Genomic DNA, 21,532 nt, shown 5'->3' with positions numbered 1-21,532 from the left:
GAAGTGACCTCGACGTCCGGATTAGCGTTAGCATAAGCCATCAGGCACGTGTTATTTAAATAAACTCCTGATGTACTTACAAACTTCCCAATGCCTCGTTTTATGAGTACAGAACCCATTTATACTACTGTAGAAGTTTGGTACCATTCTGGGCATTATTAGTGGGGTAATTTACGAGATACATCATAGGATCCATTAGCGCCTGCACTAAGCCATTTGGCTGATATCTCTAAATAAGCTCTAACTTTAATAATGTTCGACCAAGGGAAAAAAGGCATCGGCTGCGGCTGGATGTAACCGATCAGTGAGAGTTGCCAAGTACAGGCGAGGAGGAGCTGCAAACGGAGACGTGAAGTCGACACTTTCTGGTTCCCGTAGTGACTGCTCACATGGTGTTTGCATACTTTACCATAGCTGAAGTGAAATAAATGCAATATTTGCCAAATACATAGATTTTCAGAGACATTTTCATTCAATACTTTATGAACTGCTTCATAGAGCGTCTGTTTGAACAAGAATAAAGTTCAACATAAGCCTATAGCTATCAGTGAAGTGGAGTCGACGGTTTTTAAAGTTTTATTTTGATAAACATGACACAATATAACATCGCGACTACATGAAAAGAGTGTTTACTGTTATAAAAAACTGATTTGTGAGCTTTATTGGAACTAAAGATGTGAGAATGAACACGAAACACATGTGCTCGTTGTCATGCGGTGAATCTGGCCAATCATGGAACAGCTGTGTCGTCATCAGAGCTTGTGCAGCTGCTCTTGAGAAGCTGCGCTGGCTGAGATCTCCGGCTACTCTCGAATCGCTCTCGCGGTACTTTGATGGCATACGTCACAGTCATGTGGCATCGGCGCTGTATCAAGTCAGACAAAATTTCTAACCCGGCATGCACTGCTTCAAGTCAGCTGCTGATTGGAGTCGAAGTCGAACAAGCCTAAACAAATGAGAACATAACACAACACATGAACTAAGGGAAGCACATGACAAGATAACATGAGGGCAAAGGAATCACATGACAAACCAGGACACAAAGGAACCATGACTACAAAATAAAAGACATGAACCATGAGCGTGAAACAAAGTGAAACTCAGGCATAAGGTAACTAAGAAAGCCATTAAGTCCATGGCGAAAAGTGTCCTTTAAGACATGACAGCGATCACATGGATTCCTATTGAAATGGCTGGATTTAGCCTGAGAAATTGGCTGAACAATGGTAAATGTGATCGCACCTTAATTCCTAAATGCATGGGTATTGAAATTACTGGATTTGGCCCACGAAAGATCCCTGAACAATGGTAGATATGTCTGCACATTTAGGGGTTGTTCACACAGAACAAATTTTTCCAATGCTTTTCTTTTTTAAACATGCGTTAGATAGATGGACATGCAGTAGCGCGGGAAGGGGGGTGCTGCGGGGGCTGCAGCCCCCTCGTCATAGCATCAGCCCCCCCAAGTGGGGGGCTGTGGACTAATATAATATTGTACTTTAAAAACGTGAAATAAAAATAAATAAATGGACAGCGTTAACTAACTCTCTTATGCCTAATTAAGTGAGTGTTCAAGCTACGGAGAAAATGAAATAAAGTTTGAATTTGTCATGCTTTGTTCCGTTCAGAGCACGTGAGCGGAGATCGAGCGCATTTCTGAATATTCCGCTCCCTCGCTCATTCCGCTCAGGGTCGCTCAACCCAGAATCGCCTGCTGGTTCGAAAATATGTGCAATAAGGGCTGCCTCCGACTAAAGTTTTTTTTCTAGTCAACTAGTAGTTGTTCATTTAAGCCATCAGTGTACAAATCGCCCCTTTATATTCATTTTATTACTTAAATAGGCTATATACAGGATGATGAGCGTGTACCGCACTCAAGCGCACGGCCGCACGCATTAAGATTGCCACAAAGAACCGGCAAAATTATGAATGTGTCCAAAATAGCAAGGAGACATTTAATTGTTTATTAATAAAATGGTGTTTTCTGTGTCGCTGCAAAGATGGAGTTGTCGATGTGGACTCGCCATGAACGCCAGAGAGAAATGCATGTGAAATACACATTTCAAAGGATATAATCAGAGAGCCTATTTCTTTTTGTTTTGAATAGTTTCGTTTAAAAGTAGACCTTTCAAGCTTTCTATAATAGATAGCCTATATTTCTCAAATCTGTGATGCACAAGCTGAGTTTCAGCGCCCTCCAGTTCACGTGCAATGCAAGTGATCATGCCGGTGCCTTATTACATTGTCTGCTATATATTTGCGTCTTATTTATTAAATACAGGCAATTGGTTGATAAAACATTGATCAAAATTAAGATACAATTTATACAAAACGAAAATCTTTTTAAAATAGTCTTTCTACAAAACAAAACTCAATGAAGTGGTAAAAATCATGTCTTACCCACTCCATGTCTCCAATCATATTGCATCTCATGATGTATCTTTATCTTTCTCATGCTGCATATGCTTTCATAATCAACATTAAAATAACATTAGCCTATAATATTTAAACATAAATATGAAACTAAATGTTTTCTTTAATGGCTACAACACATATACAGTACAGAGAAATTTCATGTCTTGTTGTTGGCCACAACATAATGACGTCACATATTTTCCAACCCAGCCCCCAGCCCCCCCTCCATGAAACAGCTTCCAGTGCGCCTGTGGACATGTTTGACTGTCAAATCTTATGTCTTTTGCAGCATTTTGCACAACACACCCCATGTCAGGGCTCGATATGGGCTTAAGGAATGAACCTTACACTGATTTGTCCATGGGCTCCTTTGCGGCCCTATCTGAATTAGCCCTGTATGGGCTATTGGAACCCATGGACAAACTCTTTTGTGGCCCATTTCTTAAGCCCATATCGTGGGCTAATGGCTGTGATGCCATTCCAAAAATGCAGCTCTCAAATTAAAAGAATTTCATCTTTTAAAATTAAATATCTATTTTTTCTTTTTATTCTACTGCCATGTGTCTGTTGTATTTTAAGGCAGAACATGAATGGACCCTAAGAAATCAATACAAGTAAGCTGTCTGAATGATCCAGAGAACCATTATGCTAACCCATATGACCCATTCATAACAAAACAACAACTCCGAAGACTCATTGATTCATTCACCATTCTGCCATTTCTAGCTCTAATTCTAACATGGGACTTTATATAAATAAATAAATAAAAAAACTGGAATAAAGAGTACATTTTAAAAATGACTCCCCATGCACAGTGCTGTCAAATAGTCTATAAATAGTTTTCCTCACACACTGTGCCCAATTCAATATTTCAGTCACAGGGACTGTGTGTGTCCCAGAGCTTTGCTCAAGGACACTATATTGAAATGGAACCTTTGTAGTTCTCCAGGTCATGGGCTGCCCTAATTTGGTTTGAATATGTAACATTTGTTCTGCCAGTCTGCCACTCAGACTCACATTCTATGTCTCAGGCCTTTGTTTCTTCCATTCACATTCACTGTTTCATTGCATCCATCCATCCATCAATTTCAACCCTTAAAATCTCTAGTATTTACTCTCCCCTCCTCGTCCACACGTCCTCGTTCCCTGCTGGAATCTAAGTACTTGTGCTGTTATCATGGCTCCTGTATTTAGGAGGCTCTGGGTGTCCATGTAGGGGACTAACAGAAGCAGTGCAGACCTTTATAGAGAGACGAGTGATAAGAGTCCTCATACATAAAGACTCTATGAGCAACACCCTTAACCCAGGAGCACATACACAGAGCAAAGCGGACAGTGAACATGGTGAGTGGACACGGCTTCTTTTTAATGGTTTTGAATATAAAGACAATTAATGTGAATTTAAAATAGGAAGGATTTATAGTGTATATAGAAGCACTGTACACTCTTGAACTAACTCTTCTATTAATATTGTTATTTAATATGAGAACATTTAGCCAATAAAAGCATACACATTTTCTTGAACATTTTTTATTCTGTGACATAAGTCTCAAAAAAGTCATTTCAATGAGCCACATAATTATTATTGCTGTGTATTTAATGTTATAGGCTGATACTGGGTGCTTCCAATTAAAATGTAATTAATTTTTTCACAGGCTAGTAAGAAAGCTGCATCTAAGAGGGGGAAAATTGCTCAAAGGGGCTCTTCTAATGTCTTCTCCATGTTTGAGCAATCACAAATACAGGAGTTTAAAGAGGTCAGTCTTTATATTATATGAAAACCAAACTGAACAAAACATTACAGTTTACATAACCATCAACATCACCATATATGTTGGATTAGTATATCCAACTTTACTACAATCACGTAAAGCAATATATATATCAAACCTCTGCTCCGTGATTATTTATATCGCCAAACTATATAATTGCACAGGTCAACATGTAACATAAATATCCAACATATATAAGCTGTGCATTAGTTTACATTTTGTGACAGTAAAAAATACTCATGTATTTATAGTCATAAATGTACATGCCACTCGTGTAAATCTATATATTCTACATAACACATCTCAACTGCTCAATTATTGTAATTATATCATTGCCCAGCTCTAATCTGCTAAATGCAAGGCATGAAGGTATTAAGATATTATAATCATTAACATCCTGATTTTCTGTAAAGTTGCTTTGAAACAATGTGTACTGTGAAAATGTGATACGATAAATAGCCACGTATGATAAAAAGCTATATAGGAGGGCACAAACAGAAGTTGATATCATGCTAGATTGCTTCAATATAACAAATAATAGTACAAACGTGACATACATTATGTGCTTCTCTTTAGGCATTTGGCTGCATAGATCAGAACCGAGATGGAGTTATTAACAAATCTGACTTGAAGGAAACTTATGCACAACTGGGTATAAAATGCATTCGCTGAGTTTCAGAATACTGTCATCTTTCATACAAAACATAATATAAGTAAACAGCTTTTTAGATAAACATTGAGTTCTTTCTTTGTGCAGGGAAGCTGAATGTGAGTGACGAAGAGCTGGAGTCAATGTTAGCAGAGGGAAAAGGGCCCATCAACTTCACTGTCTTTCTCACTCTCTTCGGAGAAAAGCTCAATGGTATGACGGCTGAACTTTCAAGATCTTTCAAGAAAATATACGTCTTAAAAGAGGATTTATTATAACTTTGTAATATTCCTATCTCCAAACAGGCACAGACCCAGAGGAAACCATCCTTGCTGCTTTTAAACTCTTCGACCCAAATGCTACAGGAGTTGTCAATAAGGATGAGTAAGTGTACAAAACAAAAACACAACAACATTACTGTATTTTACTGTTTTTTAAAAGACATGATGTATTTGGTGTCATTTTGTTTCAGGTTTAAGAGGCTGCTAATGAACCAAGCTGATAAATTCACAGCAGAAGAGGTTAATATTTGGATTTAAAAATATGTATTGAATAAAAAATCAATAGATAGCCACAATGTTTCCCAACTTTATACTGCTATCACAGTCAACAGGATTTTAATAGCCCGTGTTATGAGGTGCTGTGATAAGAATGTGTACTTTTAGAAGGATCACTTAGGCGTTGGTCTAACCTACTTGATTCTATTTCAGGTTGACCAGGCTTTTGCAGTCGCTCCAATTGACGTGGCTGGGAATATTGACTATAAATCACTTTGTTACATTATCACGCATGGGGATGAGAAAGAGGAGTCTTGAATAAAGACAAATCTTCCATTTCATTTGAACTTTGTCATTTCAGTTCTATCTGCAATTGTGTTCACCCTCTCGTATATCAGCCTTCATTATTTAAACCTTTGTTTTGAATTTTAAAATGATATTTATAGCTCTGATTGATATAATAAAGGCAATGACTTCAAATATATTGTTTGTTTTCTTTTACTGTACTGTATGTATTTAATAAAGAGAGAGAGAAAATGATATGACATGAAGGCTACAGCTCATTTGTTTCAGTTTCATGAAATTACATTCAATCAATATGCAGAATAGATACATATAATTAATTTCATACTATTTCTGAACATAATTGAACATTAGAAAAGACCAAAAGGATGGAATATTTGCTCAAGTGTAAATTGTGTCTGCAATTGCTGCCCCCCACAGACAGTTAGTTGAACTGCATTTAGTTGCTGGAACTTGCGAGGCCCTTGAATTCTTGGACTAATGGCGCATTTTCTAAAAAGAAAAAAAAAGAAAAAAACTGGTAACACTTTACAATACGGGTGCACTAATATGCATTAATTCATGCTTAATGTGTAGTGTATGACTCATGAAGAACTAAATGCAGCAGGAATAATGCATTATGGGCTATTTAAAATAACGTGGGTTTTATATGATCAACTATATTTAGGATAAAGAACCAGAGAATCCAACTTTTTCAGAAAATAAAATGAACATTTTGCCCATTTCTTCCTCTAAACCAGTATGGCTTTCCTTAACAAAACAAAAAAAAAAAAAAAAATACATTTTAAAATGTCTACTTTAATGGAGTTCAATGCTGATTGACCCGAATGTTCTTCAAAATATAGACTTCAGTGTTCAGAAAGAAATGCATAAAGGTTTGGATTGGCATGAGGACTAATGACTTAATGAATAATGAATAGGCTATACCTACTAAAATGCATTGTTCAAAAGACTGAAAATTTGTAAAAACAGCTTGCTATACTGTGCATTACTACCAATATAATACAATAAATGTATATAATAATAATAATTAATGCAGTTTATATAAATTATATATGAAGAGTTCAGATGCAAAAGCCTCTAAGTACCATCTGAAATTTTCTTCTAGAATGATCATTTTTATCAAGCTTGTATATTTAAATTCAGTAATTCCACCTTAAATGGCAATGAAAATTACCTATTAATTGTCATTTAAGTGAAATTACTGAACTTAAATATACGAGCTTGATAAAAATGGTCATTCTAGAAGAAAATTTCAGATGGCTTTTGCATCTGAACTCTTCATATACTCTCTTAATTAGTATTATTATTTTTATAATAAATGTCTTACTTCCCTTGAGTTTCCTCGAAAAGTTTACATTCATTTAAATTAAACCTCGAGAAAGAATTCCTTTGGCTATTTGAATCTTAGAAAGTAGGCTAACTAACATATTATTCTATTAAAATAAAATAGCCTAAATGTTTTAATATAAGCTCTATTTATTATTATTATTATTATTATTAACTTCACATAAAGATTACAATGATTCAAATTAGACCTCGACAAACTTTTGCAGATCCATTCCATAGAATTACGACATGCAAATAACCTGTGGATTCCGGAAGTGACACAGACGCGCATGTGCAGAACTGTCAAACGCAACAGCGAAAGAATGGAAACTCAGCGCTAATGTCATCATCGCCACCCTAACACTAAAAACACGGCTCGACTGATGTGACATTCACTTGATTATTTACCTCTCAACCATGGGACCTCGACTTAAACTACGAAAACAACTCTGTTGCTGCATCTCGACTGGGAATCTGCTCTCTTTTCACCCTCAAACGTCGGCGTGCTGAATGAAAACAGTCCGCTGGACTCTTTGAGCGCGAGACCTGACAATCCGTGGACTGGAAAAATGTGATTCAGGAAATTCAGGCGTAGTTTCGCTCGTCCGGTTGTTTACACGTTTTTTCGGGCGGGTTTTCTGCATATGTAAAGTACATTTTCATTCGTCGTTGTTTTGGGATTAAATTAACTGTGGGTTGGGAGAGTGACACGTCGCGCGCTAAGCTAATTTAGCATCTAACTCGGGTGATTTAAACGCACAATAATCCGTTTAGTAGGCACGCAACACCTACATACAAAACGCGGGAAATAAAGTTAAAGTTAACAAAAGTCGTGGTGGGTCTGTGTAGTTTTGATTGGCCTGATTTAGAATCAGTTAAAGGTGAAGCGTCACGTTAAATTAATTCGACGTTTTCTCGTGGGATGCCTACAGATGGGGTCAGGTGATGTCCTGTAAGTGAACTTCTCAGCGGGGTGTGTTTGTAGAGGGTCATGATGGCTCAGCTGGAGAATGGACGTGTGTCGTCTGATGATACTATGAGTGTGATGACTCTGGGCAGTCAGTTTGACGAGGAGAGCTCTTTCGGGTCGGACTCTGAAAACGGATTCACCAACTCGAGACAAATCGACAAGTATGGATTCATCGGAGGAGCCCAGAAGTATTCAACCGAATCGTGAGTGCATTAGTTTACAAGGGTGTTTAGTTGATCTCATCAAATCCTGTTTGTGTTGGTTGATCTGGGTAAGACAGAGTCACGTGATTAAGCATGCTTGGACCTCAATGGGGTGTGTGAGTAGTAGGAAAGCATTTGTAAGTAATGTAGTTTACATTCTTGACACAGTTTAACTTAGGAGTTCAAAACAAAGGAATCTGTGTGGATGAATTAATGTTGCTTAACCTAATTGCCATGTGTGTGTGTGTTTATTAATAATTGTGTAGCCCAATGGTAGGAAAAATAAAGAGCATGCCTTTTCTAAAGATTATAGTATATTTTAATTCTGGTAGCAGGTGTTGACTGTTAATGAAACCATTTAAAATAATAATAATAATTATGATTAATATACATATTAATATAATGATTATATATATATATAACCTGTGATACTTTTTCAGGATTCTTTGATGAATATAAAGTAAAAAATTAAATAAATAAAAAGAACAGCATTTATTTGGGGTTATGTTTGGGGTCAGTATTTTTTCTTTCTTTTTTTGAAAGAAATTCATACTTTTATTCAGGAAGGATGTGTTAAATTGATTAAAATTGATAGTAAAGATATATGTTGTTAGAACAGATTTCTATTTTTTAATAAATGCTGTTTTTTTTTTTTACTTTTTATTCATCAATGAATCCTGAAAAAAGTATCAAGTTCCAAAAAAATATTAAGCAGCAACTGTTTCCAACATTGATAATAAATCAACATATTATAATGATTTCTGAAGGATCATGTGACACTGAGGACTAGAGTAATGATGCTGAAAATTCAGAATGCATCACAAAAATAAATTATATTTTAAAGTATATTAAAATAGAAAACCATTATTTGAAATTGTAATAATATTTTACTATATTACTGTGTTTTTCTGTATTATTGATCAAATAAATGCAGGCTTGATGGGCATAAGAGACTTATTTCAAACACATTAAAAATTAGTAAGGTTTCCACACTCCGCTCAGGTCTTGTGACTGTTTACATCAAGTAAAATGTTCACACAAAATTAGTTATTGAACTGTTCAAATTTCACTCAGTCAATACATCCCTATATCCTTTTTGCTAAGCACTGCACCACAATCCCTCTCTTTTAGGTCAATTGACGGCTGATCAGACTTAAGCAAACGAAATCAAAACAAATCATGTATTTTCAACTCATCATGATTAACCCATTTTTTTGTACATTTAGTGAATTTGTTTCGTGTAACTCGTTGAACCAGTTTAGACGGATGTAAGAAACTGTCAACTTTCTTTTCACTGGAAGTGGGCATGAACAGTTTTTTGTTAGCTTACATTGATGTGGTTTAAATGGAGTGTCAGGGCGTTTGATCCTCACTTGCTCTGCAGCCAGTTGCAGTCTTGTTAAAGCTTCCTGTCTTTTATCAACGAGACATCTGCCTCAGGTTAGCGTCTTTATTAAAGAGTCTGCAGAGGACATCGCATTCATGCCATTTACAGAGCCGCCTGGATTTGGGATCGTCACCACGGCATTATTAAGAATTAACGGTTTTAAACGGTAGCCTGAGACGGCGGCAGGCTGCTCTATTCACTGTGAATTGTTAAAGAGAATGGAATAGATGAGTAAGTGATAGTTGTCCCTCTGTACTCAGTGTACGGACGCTTTCCGTTTCCTGTGGTTTATGGGAGTTCTGGTGCCCTGAGGTTACACCCTCTCTGCCAGCTACCGGAGAGAGACCGACCCCAAACATAACTCATGGAATCTGCTCTAGGTTCCTCCATTTTTGGTCACAATTGCTCTTGAAAATGAAAAGGAAGTAAAACCTAAGTTGTAGCTCGGTAGGAAAAATATTGAAAGAAACATTGCTTTCAGATCAAATTTCTAGTGGTTAAGATTAGTGTCTAAGTAAAGGGGAAGCTTGCTGGTGGTTGGTGTGCTGCCAAACTGATATTTAAATATCTAGACCACAAGCTAAATGGTTTAAATTTGACTCGTGGAAACATAGGTGCAAATATTACAGGCCTATTCCATCCCTATTGTAGCCTTAAATAGTCAGGATGAAAGTGCCTAGTCCATCTAATAAATGGCTATTTTAACTGCTTACATTAGTCTGCTTAAATTTAATTCTGTCCTTAAATTTCTGATAAATAAGCTCGTTTCCACCACTTGTTTTTCTCGTTCATAAATTTGTGGTCTGTAAGACTAAAAAAAAAAGTTTTTGAAAGTCTCTAATGCTCACCAAGGCTGCATTTGTTGATCAAAATACAGTGAAAACGGGAATATTTGTAAAAAATTATTAATATTTGAAATAACTATTTTCTGTTTGAAAAATTTAATTTATTCCTGTGATCAAAGCTGATTTTTCAGCATCGTTACTCCAGTCTTCAGGGTCACATGATCCCTCCAAAATCATTCTGATTTGCTGCTCAAGAAACATTTCTTCTTCTTATCAATGTTGAAAACAGTTGTGCTGTTTAATTCTTTTCAGGGTTCTTTGATAAAAAGAAAGTTCAAAAGAACTGGAATGGAAATCTTTTGTAACATTACACATGTCTTTTCTGTCACTTTTGATCAATTTAATGCATCTTTGCTGAAGGATGGTTTTAATATAATCAACAAATCTTACTGACCCCAAACATTTGAAGGGTAGTGCATAAAAACATTTCACAATTTGTTATGCCTGCCTCCCTCTTTATGACTCATTATAAAATGCAGGTGTGAATGAGGAACTCATATTGAAGCTTATATTAGATAACATGATGTCCTTCCTTGCATTACTTACATTTTGCAATATGCATACATTTTTATTGGTTACAGTAAAGTATACCAACCATATAAAATATGTGGTAAGCTAGTAAACTTAGCAGCTGTCCATATACCTTGTTTGTAAGAATCTTATTACAGAATCTTAGACAACTACTGTTGTCTGAATAGTGTTATGGTTGTAATCTGAAAAAAAAACTTTTTTTAAATGATATACTAGTATTTAAATGAAGGAATTAAATGTGACGTGTGACTTAAGTTTGAGGTTTTGTTGAAGTTGAAGAAGCTATTTTAGTCATTGGTTTAGTGGTTGCACAGTTTTTGCTGTGAAAAGCACACTCTTTCTGATGTAGCCTAGTATGTTTTAATAGATTTAAATGAGTAGTTCACCAAAAAATAAACATTCTGTCATTATTCACTCCCCCTTCATTTCATTCCAATTCCAAACCCTTATGACATTTCTTTATTTTGTGGAACACAAAAAGAGAAGTTAAGCAGAATGTTAAGGCAGCTATTTTCCATACAATAGGACAAAGGTATTGTAAAAGTAGCAGTAATTTGTATTCATTCACATCACATTTTGCACTTCCGCATATTCAAACTTGATGTTGTGGTGTGATGGGTTATGAGAACCAATAGCATGTGGCATTTTCTTTGATAACCAAATTTGGGGTTCTTATTCTTTCTTTCTTTCTCTCTCTCAAACACACTCACACAGGGCTCAAGAAGTGCCTTTGGAAGTGTTAAGGCACAGGGAAATCAAATGGTTGGATATGCTGAACCACTGGGACAGATGGATCAGTAAAAGGTTCAAGAAGGTAGGAGCTGCCATCGACATTCACTAGATTCTTCAGTGAGTTGTGTTCATTTTCACGGCATGTTCCCAGAAACAGATCAGTGATGTCAGATGTTTTCCAGTGCCTTACATGTACGCACTAGAAAGAAAGAGAGAAGGTACACCAAACTGTGAAAATATGAGGAAATCATCTCTGTATCAGGGCTTATGGCTTTCAATGATCACTGTTATCTTCTCTTTTATTCCCTTTCTTCTCGTGTTTCCCCATTTTGACTTGCTCAGACAGTCCCACTGTATGGATTAATTAAAAACCTCAGCAGAATGACACCATGACACAATCGTTTCAAAGAGGCCCTGTCTGGACAAGCCTTATTTCACATCAGCTTTCCTTATATGGTCTTCAGTGATGTGTTTATCTATTAGTCTGAGTGTTCACCTCTGTTTTTCTCTTAAGCTTTATAAAGCTTTCACCGGGAGCGAGGCGTCTTCAGGTAAAGACGACGGAAGAGTTTTCCCAGAGGCCGTCTTAACAGTCTTTGTTGCCCTTTTATGTTTGCATGCCTGTATTACTGTGTGTGCTCGTCTTTGTGTCACACAGAGATTGAAAACAAAGAGACACAATTCTAGGGTTGGGAATTGGAAACCAGATGAATTTCATGACATTTTCATGGCGAATCAAGAATAACGTTACCTGACGAGTTTTGCCCATTCACGTCCCAGATTAAAATAATTCAATTTGAAATACTCTCTTACAGTAGTTTTTCATTTCAAAGCATTTAAAATGATTTAAATTCACTAGATTATGGAAAAATAGACATTACTATATTATTGAATTTATATACTGCATGGCCATCATAAGTTCACACTTATAAAAAGATTTGTGTTATTTATTAACACTATTCTTTTTAAAATCTAAAAAGGGATGCAATATATAACTGTGTAGTTACTGTATTAGAGGCCAGTGTTGTGGATTTTTTTAAATTTATAGGTATCTGCTGATATTGGATAATTCATTATGCATGTTCATTTTTCCTTTTTTTACATTAACATTACTTTTGCTGTTATCTAATCCTCACTTGAAGTTATTCTTTTAAATGTCAGTAATTAAATAACACTGTTAAAAGCAATCTTTATAAAATCTTATGTTGTGATGCTTAAAGTGCCCCATTATGCTTTTTGATTTTTAAAGTATATTGGGTCTGTGCATAAACTCTTAAAGTGACAGCAGCCTAATAAACCTGCAGATGTCCGTCATGTTAATCAAAGAACAAAAGACAAAGAAAATCACTCTGCTCTTGACTGAATAACTTTTGTAACTTTAATTGTAAGCTTTAATCTGTATTTGATATTTACAATGAAGACTATTCAGTGTTATTTTACATTTAATTACTTTAATTTCTGTAGTATTTCTTACCTAAATACTAACCTACTGTTAGACCCACTTGGAAAACTTAAAGCAGTGTTTATTGCATATCTCTCTTTATTCTATTGCATTTATTTGTTCTGTTTTTTGCAATTTGTTTATTTGTTCTTATTTTAGTTTCTACTAGTTTTTTTTTTAAGAAAATAAAATTTTGCTTTGAAGAAAAGTTGATTTGTGTTTTTATATGCTGTCAATTTCAGTTCTTAGAAAGAAAATCAGAATCAGCAATAATCACTATCGGCAGGTCACTTACAAAACAAACAAAAAAACGCAAATCGGAAACGCCAATGGAAATTGCAATCAGTGCATCATACCGGTGCATCCCTAGAAAGAATACAAAGACAATAAACAGAGTAACACAGACAGTACAGTGTTCTGTTGGATTGGCCTCTAATTGCATGTAACTACAAAACTTATAGTGCGGCCAGATTGTTCGACAATAATCTTTAGGGAACCTGAATCAAGTAGAATCAGTGCAAGCATGGGTAAATTCCTTATGATTCCCATCCCTGCTAAGTACATATTTTATTATTGCTGTTTGTTGATTCAAGGAGACTGGGCTGTTTTATCATCACAAAGATTTGTCCAGTGGTTTCTGTGTTGAAGGGATAGTGACGTATTTGTGTTAACCATTTAAAATGACATCTAGATGACAGTGTGTAATCACTGTGAATGCATGCTGGTCCCTGCTTATCTGAAGATTACTGAGTCAGCGCGTGACGTTCAGACCTCTGTCACCCGCAGGTGCGACTGCGATGTCAGAAAGGAATCCCGCCGTCATTGCGAGGCAGGGCCTGGCTGTACCTGTCAGGTGGAAAAGTGAAAAGAGAGCAAAACGTCGGGAAGTTCAATGTGAGTCAGTCAGGTCTACACATACTTGATTTCAGTTGATTTGTAGTGGTTGCATTAGATGTGTCATTATGCATTTCTTACTGTAGAGCTTCTCAACCTGGGAGCTGCAACCTTACTACGATATATAGATGTGTTAAACCCATGCATTTCTTGTGCTTAAACTGTTGTATGACATTTGGCTACAAAATCACAAGAATATAGGTTGCTGGACAAGAAACAATAGGATCTGTCTTACTGTTTATAACTGTGAGATGAACTTGTGGATTGTGTTGTTGTTGAGTAGGAGCTGGACAGCATGGATGGAGACCCTAAGTGGATTGATGTGATAGAGAGAGATCTACACAGACAGTTCCCCTTCCATGAGATGTTTGTGTCCCGAGGAGGTCATGGGTTAGTCTTCTATTCATTTTATTATTATATACAGTATTACATTCACACACACACACACACACACACACACACACACACACACACACACACACACACACACACACACACACACACACACACACACAGGCAAACAAATATATGTATGTGTGTGTGTTTATTTATTTATTTAAATTATTATATTTTAGATATTTTTAAGAAATTAAACCACTCTTTTCAACAGTGATAAGAAGAAATTTTTCTTGAGCATCAAATCAGCATATTAAAGTTATTTCTGAAGGATTTATTTATTTATTTAGGGTTATATCTTTTTTTGCAAAGTAGTACACCAGTTCCACTGTGCTTGTGTTTGTGTGTTTTTGAGCAGGCAGCAGGACCTGTTCCGGGTGTTGAAGGCTTACACCCTGTACAGACCAGATGAGGGTTACTGTCAGGCTCAGGCTCCTATAGCAGCGGTGCTTCTGATGCACATGCCTGCTGAGGTAAATATGATCATTTGTGTGCAGCGCTTATTTGTGACAATATTGTTTGTGCTTATTTGCACATTCTTATTAGAATCAGTAATACTTAAGTAATGATTGAAATGACAAATCGTGTTTGTTTATTGTGTGTATTCAGGATGCATTTTGGGGTCTGGTTCAGATTTGTGAGAAGTACCTCCCTGGATACTACAGCGCAGGCCTGGTAAGACCTGTTACTTGCTATTTAAGAAATAAATATTACTAATCAAATCTAATCCATAAAGGGGAGACAAGAAGTGCTTGTCGGGTGAGAAAAAGATTTAAACTGGATAATTAGACTAATTTTGCAACAACACTTGTTATTGAACTGAATTGTATCAACATTGAATTGACTTGAGCTGAATAATTACACTATTCAGGGTTTTTTTCTGGGTTAAAATGGTCTTCAGTGGTGGCGGACAAACGCGGTCATCCACACACACAGTACAAAGTACCCTACCCATGTGAACTGTGAGCCCAGTACTGACAATAAATCCTAAATAAATGCAAAGACAGGTTGTAATATTAACTTTTTCTATTTATGCATGAAATAAAAAATAATCACTGTCAGGACCAGCGTTGGGAGTAACGCATAACACGTTACGTGAGTTATGTAATCAGATTACTTTTCCAAGTAACTACTAAAGTAACACATTACTTTTAATTTATATTACTATTCTTCTACAATTGAGAATAGCAGCACAGCTGAAAGGTTTGTTTGAGCTGAATTTGCATTTCTTTCAGCCTGAGGGTTATTCATTTCACTTTTGGTGTGGAGGGGACTTTACATTTGCCAAAAATAAAACTTTTGTTTGTTTTTGTTATTAAAAGCAAAACAAGCAAGCCCAGTCCAGATTAGAAAAAGTAACGCAACAAATTACTGTCCATAAAAAGTAACTAAGTAACACAATTAGTTACTTTTTCAAGGAATAACACAATCATGTAAAGCATTACTTTTAAAAGTTTTGTCACATTAAATGATTAAATAAATATTTGGCGGGACAACAATTCATTTTGACGGCCACCAAAATATTTTCAATGCGGGAAAAACTATTGTTTTTTTGTAGTGCTACGTATAGCCTAATTGAACTTGTTTCAAAATTAATGTTTCAACATTGACACTGCTATTGAACTGAATTGAAACAACATTAAATTGAGCTGAATAATGACACCTATCTTTTGTAGAGTTGAAATCTAATTTATTTAATATTTCATAAATTTTACAACATTAAAGGGTTCGTTCACCCAAAAATGAATATTTCATTATTTACGTACCCTCATGTCATTCCAAACCCGTAAGACTTCATTCATCTTTGAAACGCAAATGAAGATATTTTTACTGAAATCTAAGAGCTTTCTGTCCCTCCATTGACAGCCTATGCAACTGATACTTTGACGCATCAAAAAGTTAATAAAGAGATTGTAAAACTAATCCATAGTTTAATCCATCGTGAGTGGTTTAGTCTTAATTTTCAAAAGACACAAGAACACTTTATATGATTGAGTTTAGGCTTTTTTTCACATATAAACATTGATCAGCGAACATAAACAGAAGCTTAACCTCATTGCAGAAGCTCAAACGTGCTGGGTAACACGAGAATGAACCTCATTGGTTCTTGCTGAAGCTCAAACGCACTGCGTAACACGAGAATGAACCTCATTGGTTCTTGCTGAAGCTCAAACGTGCTGCGTAACACGAGAATGATCCTCATTGGTTCTTGCTGAAGCTCAAACGCACTGCGTAACACGAGAATGAACCTCATTGGTTCTTGCTGAAGCTCAAACGTGCTGCGTAACACGAGAATGAACCTCATTGGTTCTTGCAGAAGCTCAAACGTGCTGCGTAACACGAGAATGATCCTCATTGGTTCTTGCAGAAGCTCAAACGCGCTGCGTAACACGAGAATGATCCTCATTGGTTCTTGCAGAAGCTCAAACGTGCTGCGTAACACGAGAATGATCCTCATTGGTTCTTGCAGAAGCTCAAACGTGCTGCGTAACACGAGAATGAACCTCATTGGTTCTTGCAGAAGCTCAAACGTGCTGCGTAACACGAGAATGATCCTCATTGGTTCTTGCAGAAGCTCAAACGTGCTGCGTAACACGAGAATGAACCTCATTGGTTCTTGCAGAAGCTCAAACGTGCTGCGTAACACGAGAATGATCCTCATTGGTTCTTGCAGAAGCTCAAACGTGCTGCGTAACACGAGAATGATCCTCATTGGTTCTTGCAGAAGCTCAAACGTGCTGCGTAACACGAGAATGATCCTCATTGGTTCTTGCAGAAGCTCAAACGCGCTGCGTAACACGAGAATGATCCTCATTGGTTCTTGCAGAAGCTCAAACGTGCTGCGTAACACGAGAATGATCCTCATTGGTTCTTGCAGAAGTTCAAACGTGCTGCGTAACATGAGAATGAACCTCATTGGTTCTCGCATGTCAAGCGAACGTGTGAGCTTCCATTTACTGATGTGCGAGTTGTTGAATGTTTATATGTGATTAAAAGACATAATACAATCTGTTTATCATATAAAGCAATTGAGTCTCTTTAGAACATTTGGACAAAACCGCTCAATTCATATGGATTAGTTGTACAATCTCTTTGAAAAAAATGAACTTTTTAAAGCATCAAAGTGTCAGTTGTGTGGACTGTTAATGGAGGGACAGAAATCTCTCGGATTTCATTAAAAATATCTTCATTTATGTTCCAAAGATGAATGGAAGTCTTACAGGTTTGGAACGACATGAGGGCGAGTAAATGATGACAGAATTTTCATTTTTGGGTGAACTAACCCTTTCACAGTTATTGTCCAGTTATTTCACAGTAATTAATAAAAGGCTACTTTGAAACAATCTGTATTGTATAAAGCACTATATAAATAAATGTGACTAATTGTGAGATCTACCTGACATGGTGTTTAAAAGTTATCTGTTGCTTGTGTGATAGAAGATCTAATGACGATTGCACATTATGAAGTGCCTACATTTTACAACCGTTTACCAGAACATTTCAGTGAAGAGCAAGTGGAGGAAGACTAAGTATTATGAACTTCATAGTTTTAGGTAATAGAAACCTTATCTGTGTTCCTCAGACACGCTCTCTGGCTCATAGTTTGCATTCTATTCATAGCATTCATATCTAAAGTTCCTTGTTTTCAATCTGCAAACATTGGGTCATGTTTTTGAGACAAAGTCTGCCATAGGTGCCAGCAAAATCACTACAAAACCTCTTTTGTTCTTTGCTCGAATGTGTTGTAAGCAGCACAAGAGTAGAGTCGTAAATTAAATATCTGTGGTTTCCAAAGGGGAAAACTACTTTCAGTATAATCTATGATCGCCTTAAGCATGTAAATGTAGAATTGCTGCTGTAAATAACTGCCTGACAGACCAATGAACTGTATAATTGAAAAAAATAGCACTGTTACTTCCAAGTCAATGAAAAAACCTCCACCGTCTTAATTCTGTTGTTTGTTTGTGTTGTAGGAGGCCATACAGTTGGATGGACTGATCTTAAATGCGTTATTAAAGCGTGTGAGTCCTCCGGCGTATCGGCACCTTGAGAAACACAAGATAGAGCCCATCCTCTACATGACGGAGTGGTACATGTGTGCATTTTCCAGAACTCTACCCTGGTCGTCTGTGCTCAGAGTGTGGGACATGTTCCTGTGTGACGGTCAGATTCACTTACACACATTACCACACAGGCAGGCTTGTCATCATCTCTCTGACTGTATTTTTCTTTCGTCCTTTCAATAGGAGTGAAGATAATGTTTCGTGTTGGGCTTGTGTTGCTGAAATGCATGCTGGGATCTCGTGAGAAACTGAAGGCTTGTCCTGGTCAGTATGAGACTATGGAGCTTCTTCGAGCCCTGGAGCCGCAATACATGCAGGAGGGCTTTCTCGTCCATCAGGTAGCAAACGCACACACTCTCACGCTGTTGTACTGCATTTGGGTTTTGAGTAGATATAATCGATATTGATTTTAAATTAAAGTGAAATATATACCAATTCTTTATAGACTTATGTGTATAATACCTGATATGTAGAACCAATATTTAACACATGGGTTACGTTTCGAGCATGAAGTAACCTGTGTGTCAGTATTCAATTATTTGCATATTTTGGACTTTGGTGTGCCAACTTTTTTCTGTTTTTTATTATTTCTTTTGTCGAGCACCCAACCCTGAGCATTTTTTTTGCTGGTGATATGCCTTGCTTTGGTCTTGTTTTTAACTAAATAATAAGTACAATAAAAATACAATAATGGTAATCCTATACTATCAATATTCACTCATTTGAAATTTTAGGGCTTAATCATTTCATCATTAATAGAGTAAAAGCAGTAATATTGTTAAATATGTTTGCAATTTAAAATGGTAAAATAGTTTTCTATTCTAATATATTTTTATACTTATTCCTGTGATGACAACGGTGAATTTTCAGCAGCCATTATTCTAGTCTTCAGTGTCACATGATCCTTCAGAAATCATTCTTCAAGAAACATTCTGCAATCCGCAATACATGTTTTTCAGGATTCTATTATGAGCATTTATTCACAATATTATAAATGTATTTACTCTCACTTTTGAACAATTTTAATGCATTCTAGCACAATAAAAATAGTAATTAATGAATAAAACAAAAAAATCTTACAAACCCCACATTTTCTAACAGTAGTCTATAATAATTTTAATCGAAAATCAACTTTTCGTGTTAAACTAAAGGTTTAGGTTTTATAAATCTGAAGCTCACTTCACTAAACAATCAACTATTCATACATTCATGAGTTTTGCTTAAGTGGATTTTGTACCAAAAAAACATATAATCTCACAATTTTTCGGGTAAAGACACTGACATTACAAATAGGCAACAAAGAATCAAAGCGTACTGTTTGGTTTTAAATTAAACTCATCAAACACGTCAAATTAATTTCATAATGTTATTAATATGAACATTGCATTAACTAAGTGAGTTACTTGCCTGTGAAAAGCGCTGTTAAGAGTTGAAAGCATCATAACACCATTTTTGGGTGCTATTCTTTAAAGATTCAACAGATGGCACCATTTCTTTTTTGTCTTTTTTTTACCAGATATTAAATTAATAACTGATAATAAACAGGTTTTATTGGTAGGAGCTTTTATGAACATGACATTCTATACTATGATGATAATGAATCTTCTCTTCTGCACGTGCAGGTGTTAGAGCTGCCTATATCCGCTCGGGATGTTGAACGAGAGCACCGCATGCAGCTCAAGCGCTGGCGGAAAACCCACGGCGAACTCAGCTACAAGTCCCCTCCCAGAATGCACGGCGCTCAGGCCATCATGGCTGCCGAGCCACACTCCCGCCAAGACCTCCGTCAGAACCCCACCATCGTCGTTCAGTATCCCCTGCACCCAGACACTAAATCCGATTTCGCTCGCATCAGGAAAAGAAGCACTATCCGAAAAGCCCCCCTTCCATTGGACGTCCCCAATCCGTATGCCTTACCAACAGACCCCAGAGCAGACCCTCTTAAAGTTAAAGCACAAGACACAGCCTCAGACAACCAGTCCAAGCGTCCTCCTCTATCACTACAGCAATCCCTCCTCACTACACCCGAGAAGACAGAACCTTCCTCTGATCCACCAGCCTCTGTCATCCCAACCCCAAATCCATCTCCCTCTGTCATCCCAACCCCAAATCCATCTCCAAGTCTTTCTCGCACCCCTCCACCTCCCCGAACCTCACCGGACCCCAATCCCACACACCCCACCGAGCTCCCTCACTCCTCCCACCCGGAAATCACAGCCGCGCCACTTCCTATCCCTAAAAACTCAAGCAACACCAACAACTCAGCCCACCTTAAAGATCCTCCACCCACTACAGACTCCACTCCGCTTCTTCCAGACGGCGCACCCGTGAACGGAGACTCGGTCGCCGCTCCCACGGTTCCCGGTTTACGTCACTCGTTCGAGAGCGTGGGTTCAGAGGACACGTACCTGTAGCTCTCACCTCAACGTTCAGGGAGAAATTGAACGCAGTATTGGGAACCAGCAGCCGCTTTACGCATCAGAGCAAGGTGGGAGGAAAAAACTGTGAATGTATTTTGATGTTTTGGAGGCGATCAATACAGTTCGGAAAATCTTTGCCGTCAGTATCTTGACTTCAGGAATATATCGAGCTTAACGACAAGAAGGATCAAATGACACAAAGACAGCCGCGACTTCATTTCATTACATTTTTCATTTTTCCTCGCTGGTCCATAAATGGACTCCACAGTGTATTAAAAGTGCAAAAAAGATCTGGATATTAGTTCTTCCATTATTCCTCAATCATAAGCAGAACAGACTTTATAATCAGAAATGTTTGGCTTGTTATTGTGTTATTCGCTGCTTAACAATATAAGGTCATGTTGCAAGAAATGATAAAAAATGTGTGATTCGCCCATCTAACAGTTTTATGTTTGTAACCACTCTTTTGACCACTATTATAAGAGTTTGTATTCTTTTTCAGCATCACTTAACCATTTTAACATGTGCAACACATAATATTAAGAGCAAAGGAGCATTTCTTGTTTCAACATCATGTCTGTTACCTCATCTAAGTGAACTGAAAACATAAATAAGAAGCAATTTAAGTTGTAATATCCTTAAACTTAAACAAAATGTGCAAAAATTGTACCTTTAGGGGCACGA

The 21,532-nt window shown here is 36.9% G+C and overlaps 2 protein-coding genes across 2 annotated transcripts in view; both read left to right on the top strand.

Annotated features, from left to right (window-relative positions):
* Positions 1 to 3,632: 3,632 nt before the first annotated feature.
* On the top strand, positions 3,633 to 6,130 carry myl7 (myosin, light chain 7, regulatory). The gene is made up of 7 exons (XM_081349821.1): positions 3,633 to 3,759; positions 4,071 to 4,172; positions 4,764 to 4,839; positions 4,945 to 5,049; positions 5,142 to 5,220; positions 5,309 to 5,357; positions 5,547 to 6,130. The coding sequence occupies exons 1-7, from the start codon at positions 3,757 to 3,759 to the stop codon at positions 5,649 to 5,651; spliced, it is 519 nt and encodes a 172-aa protein (XP_081205947.1). The 5' UTR covers positions 3,633 to 3,756; the 3' UTR covers positions 5,652 to 6,130.
* Positions 6,131 to 7,245: 1,115 nt separating this feature from the next.
* Positions 7,246 to 21,532, top strand: part of tbc1d10aa (TBC1 domain family, member 10Aa) — a 15,033-nt gene continuing 746 nt past the window's right edge. Inside the window, exons 1-9 of the mRNA XM_081349338.1 lie at positions 7,246 to 8,138; positions 11,616 to 11,715; positions 13,861 to 13,968; positions 14,252 to 14,358; positions 14,723 to 14,837; positions 14,974 to 15,039; positions 18,339 to 18,528; positions 18,612 to 18,766; positions 20,051 to 21,532. The exon at positions 20,051 to 21,532 is cut by the window's right edge and continues 746 nt beyond it. Coding sequence (XP_081205464.1) covers positions 7,957 to 8,138; positions 11,616 to 11,715; positions 13,861 to 13,968; positions 14,252 to 14,358; positions 14,723 to 14,837; positions 14,974 to 15,039; positions 18,339 to 18,528; positions 18,612 to 18,766; positions 20,051 to 20,842 — 1,815 coding nt within the window. The 5' untranslated portion in view covers positions 7,246 to 7,956 and the 3' untranslated portion in view covers positions 20,843 to 21,532. The remainder of the gene's footprint in view (positions 8,139 to 11,615; positions 11,716 to 13,860; positions 13,969 to 14,251; positions 14,359 to 14,722; positions 14,838 to 14,973; positions 15,040 to 18,338; positions 18,529 to 18,611; positions 18,767 to 20,050) is intronic.

Source organism: Scardinius erythrophthalmus, assembly GCF_964197995.2.
Source record: "Scardinius erythrophthalmus genome assembly, chromosome: 20".
Taxonomy (NCBI): Eukaryota; Metazoa; Chordata; class Actinopteri; order Cypriniformes; family Leuciscidae; genus Scardinius; species Scardinius erythrophthalmus.
Note: the sequence above shows the minus strand (reverse complement) of the source record. Positions and strands in the feature narration are given on the sequence as shown.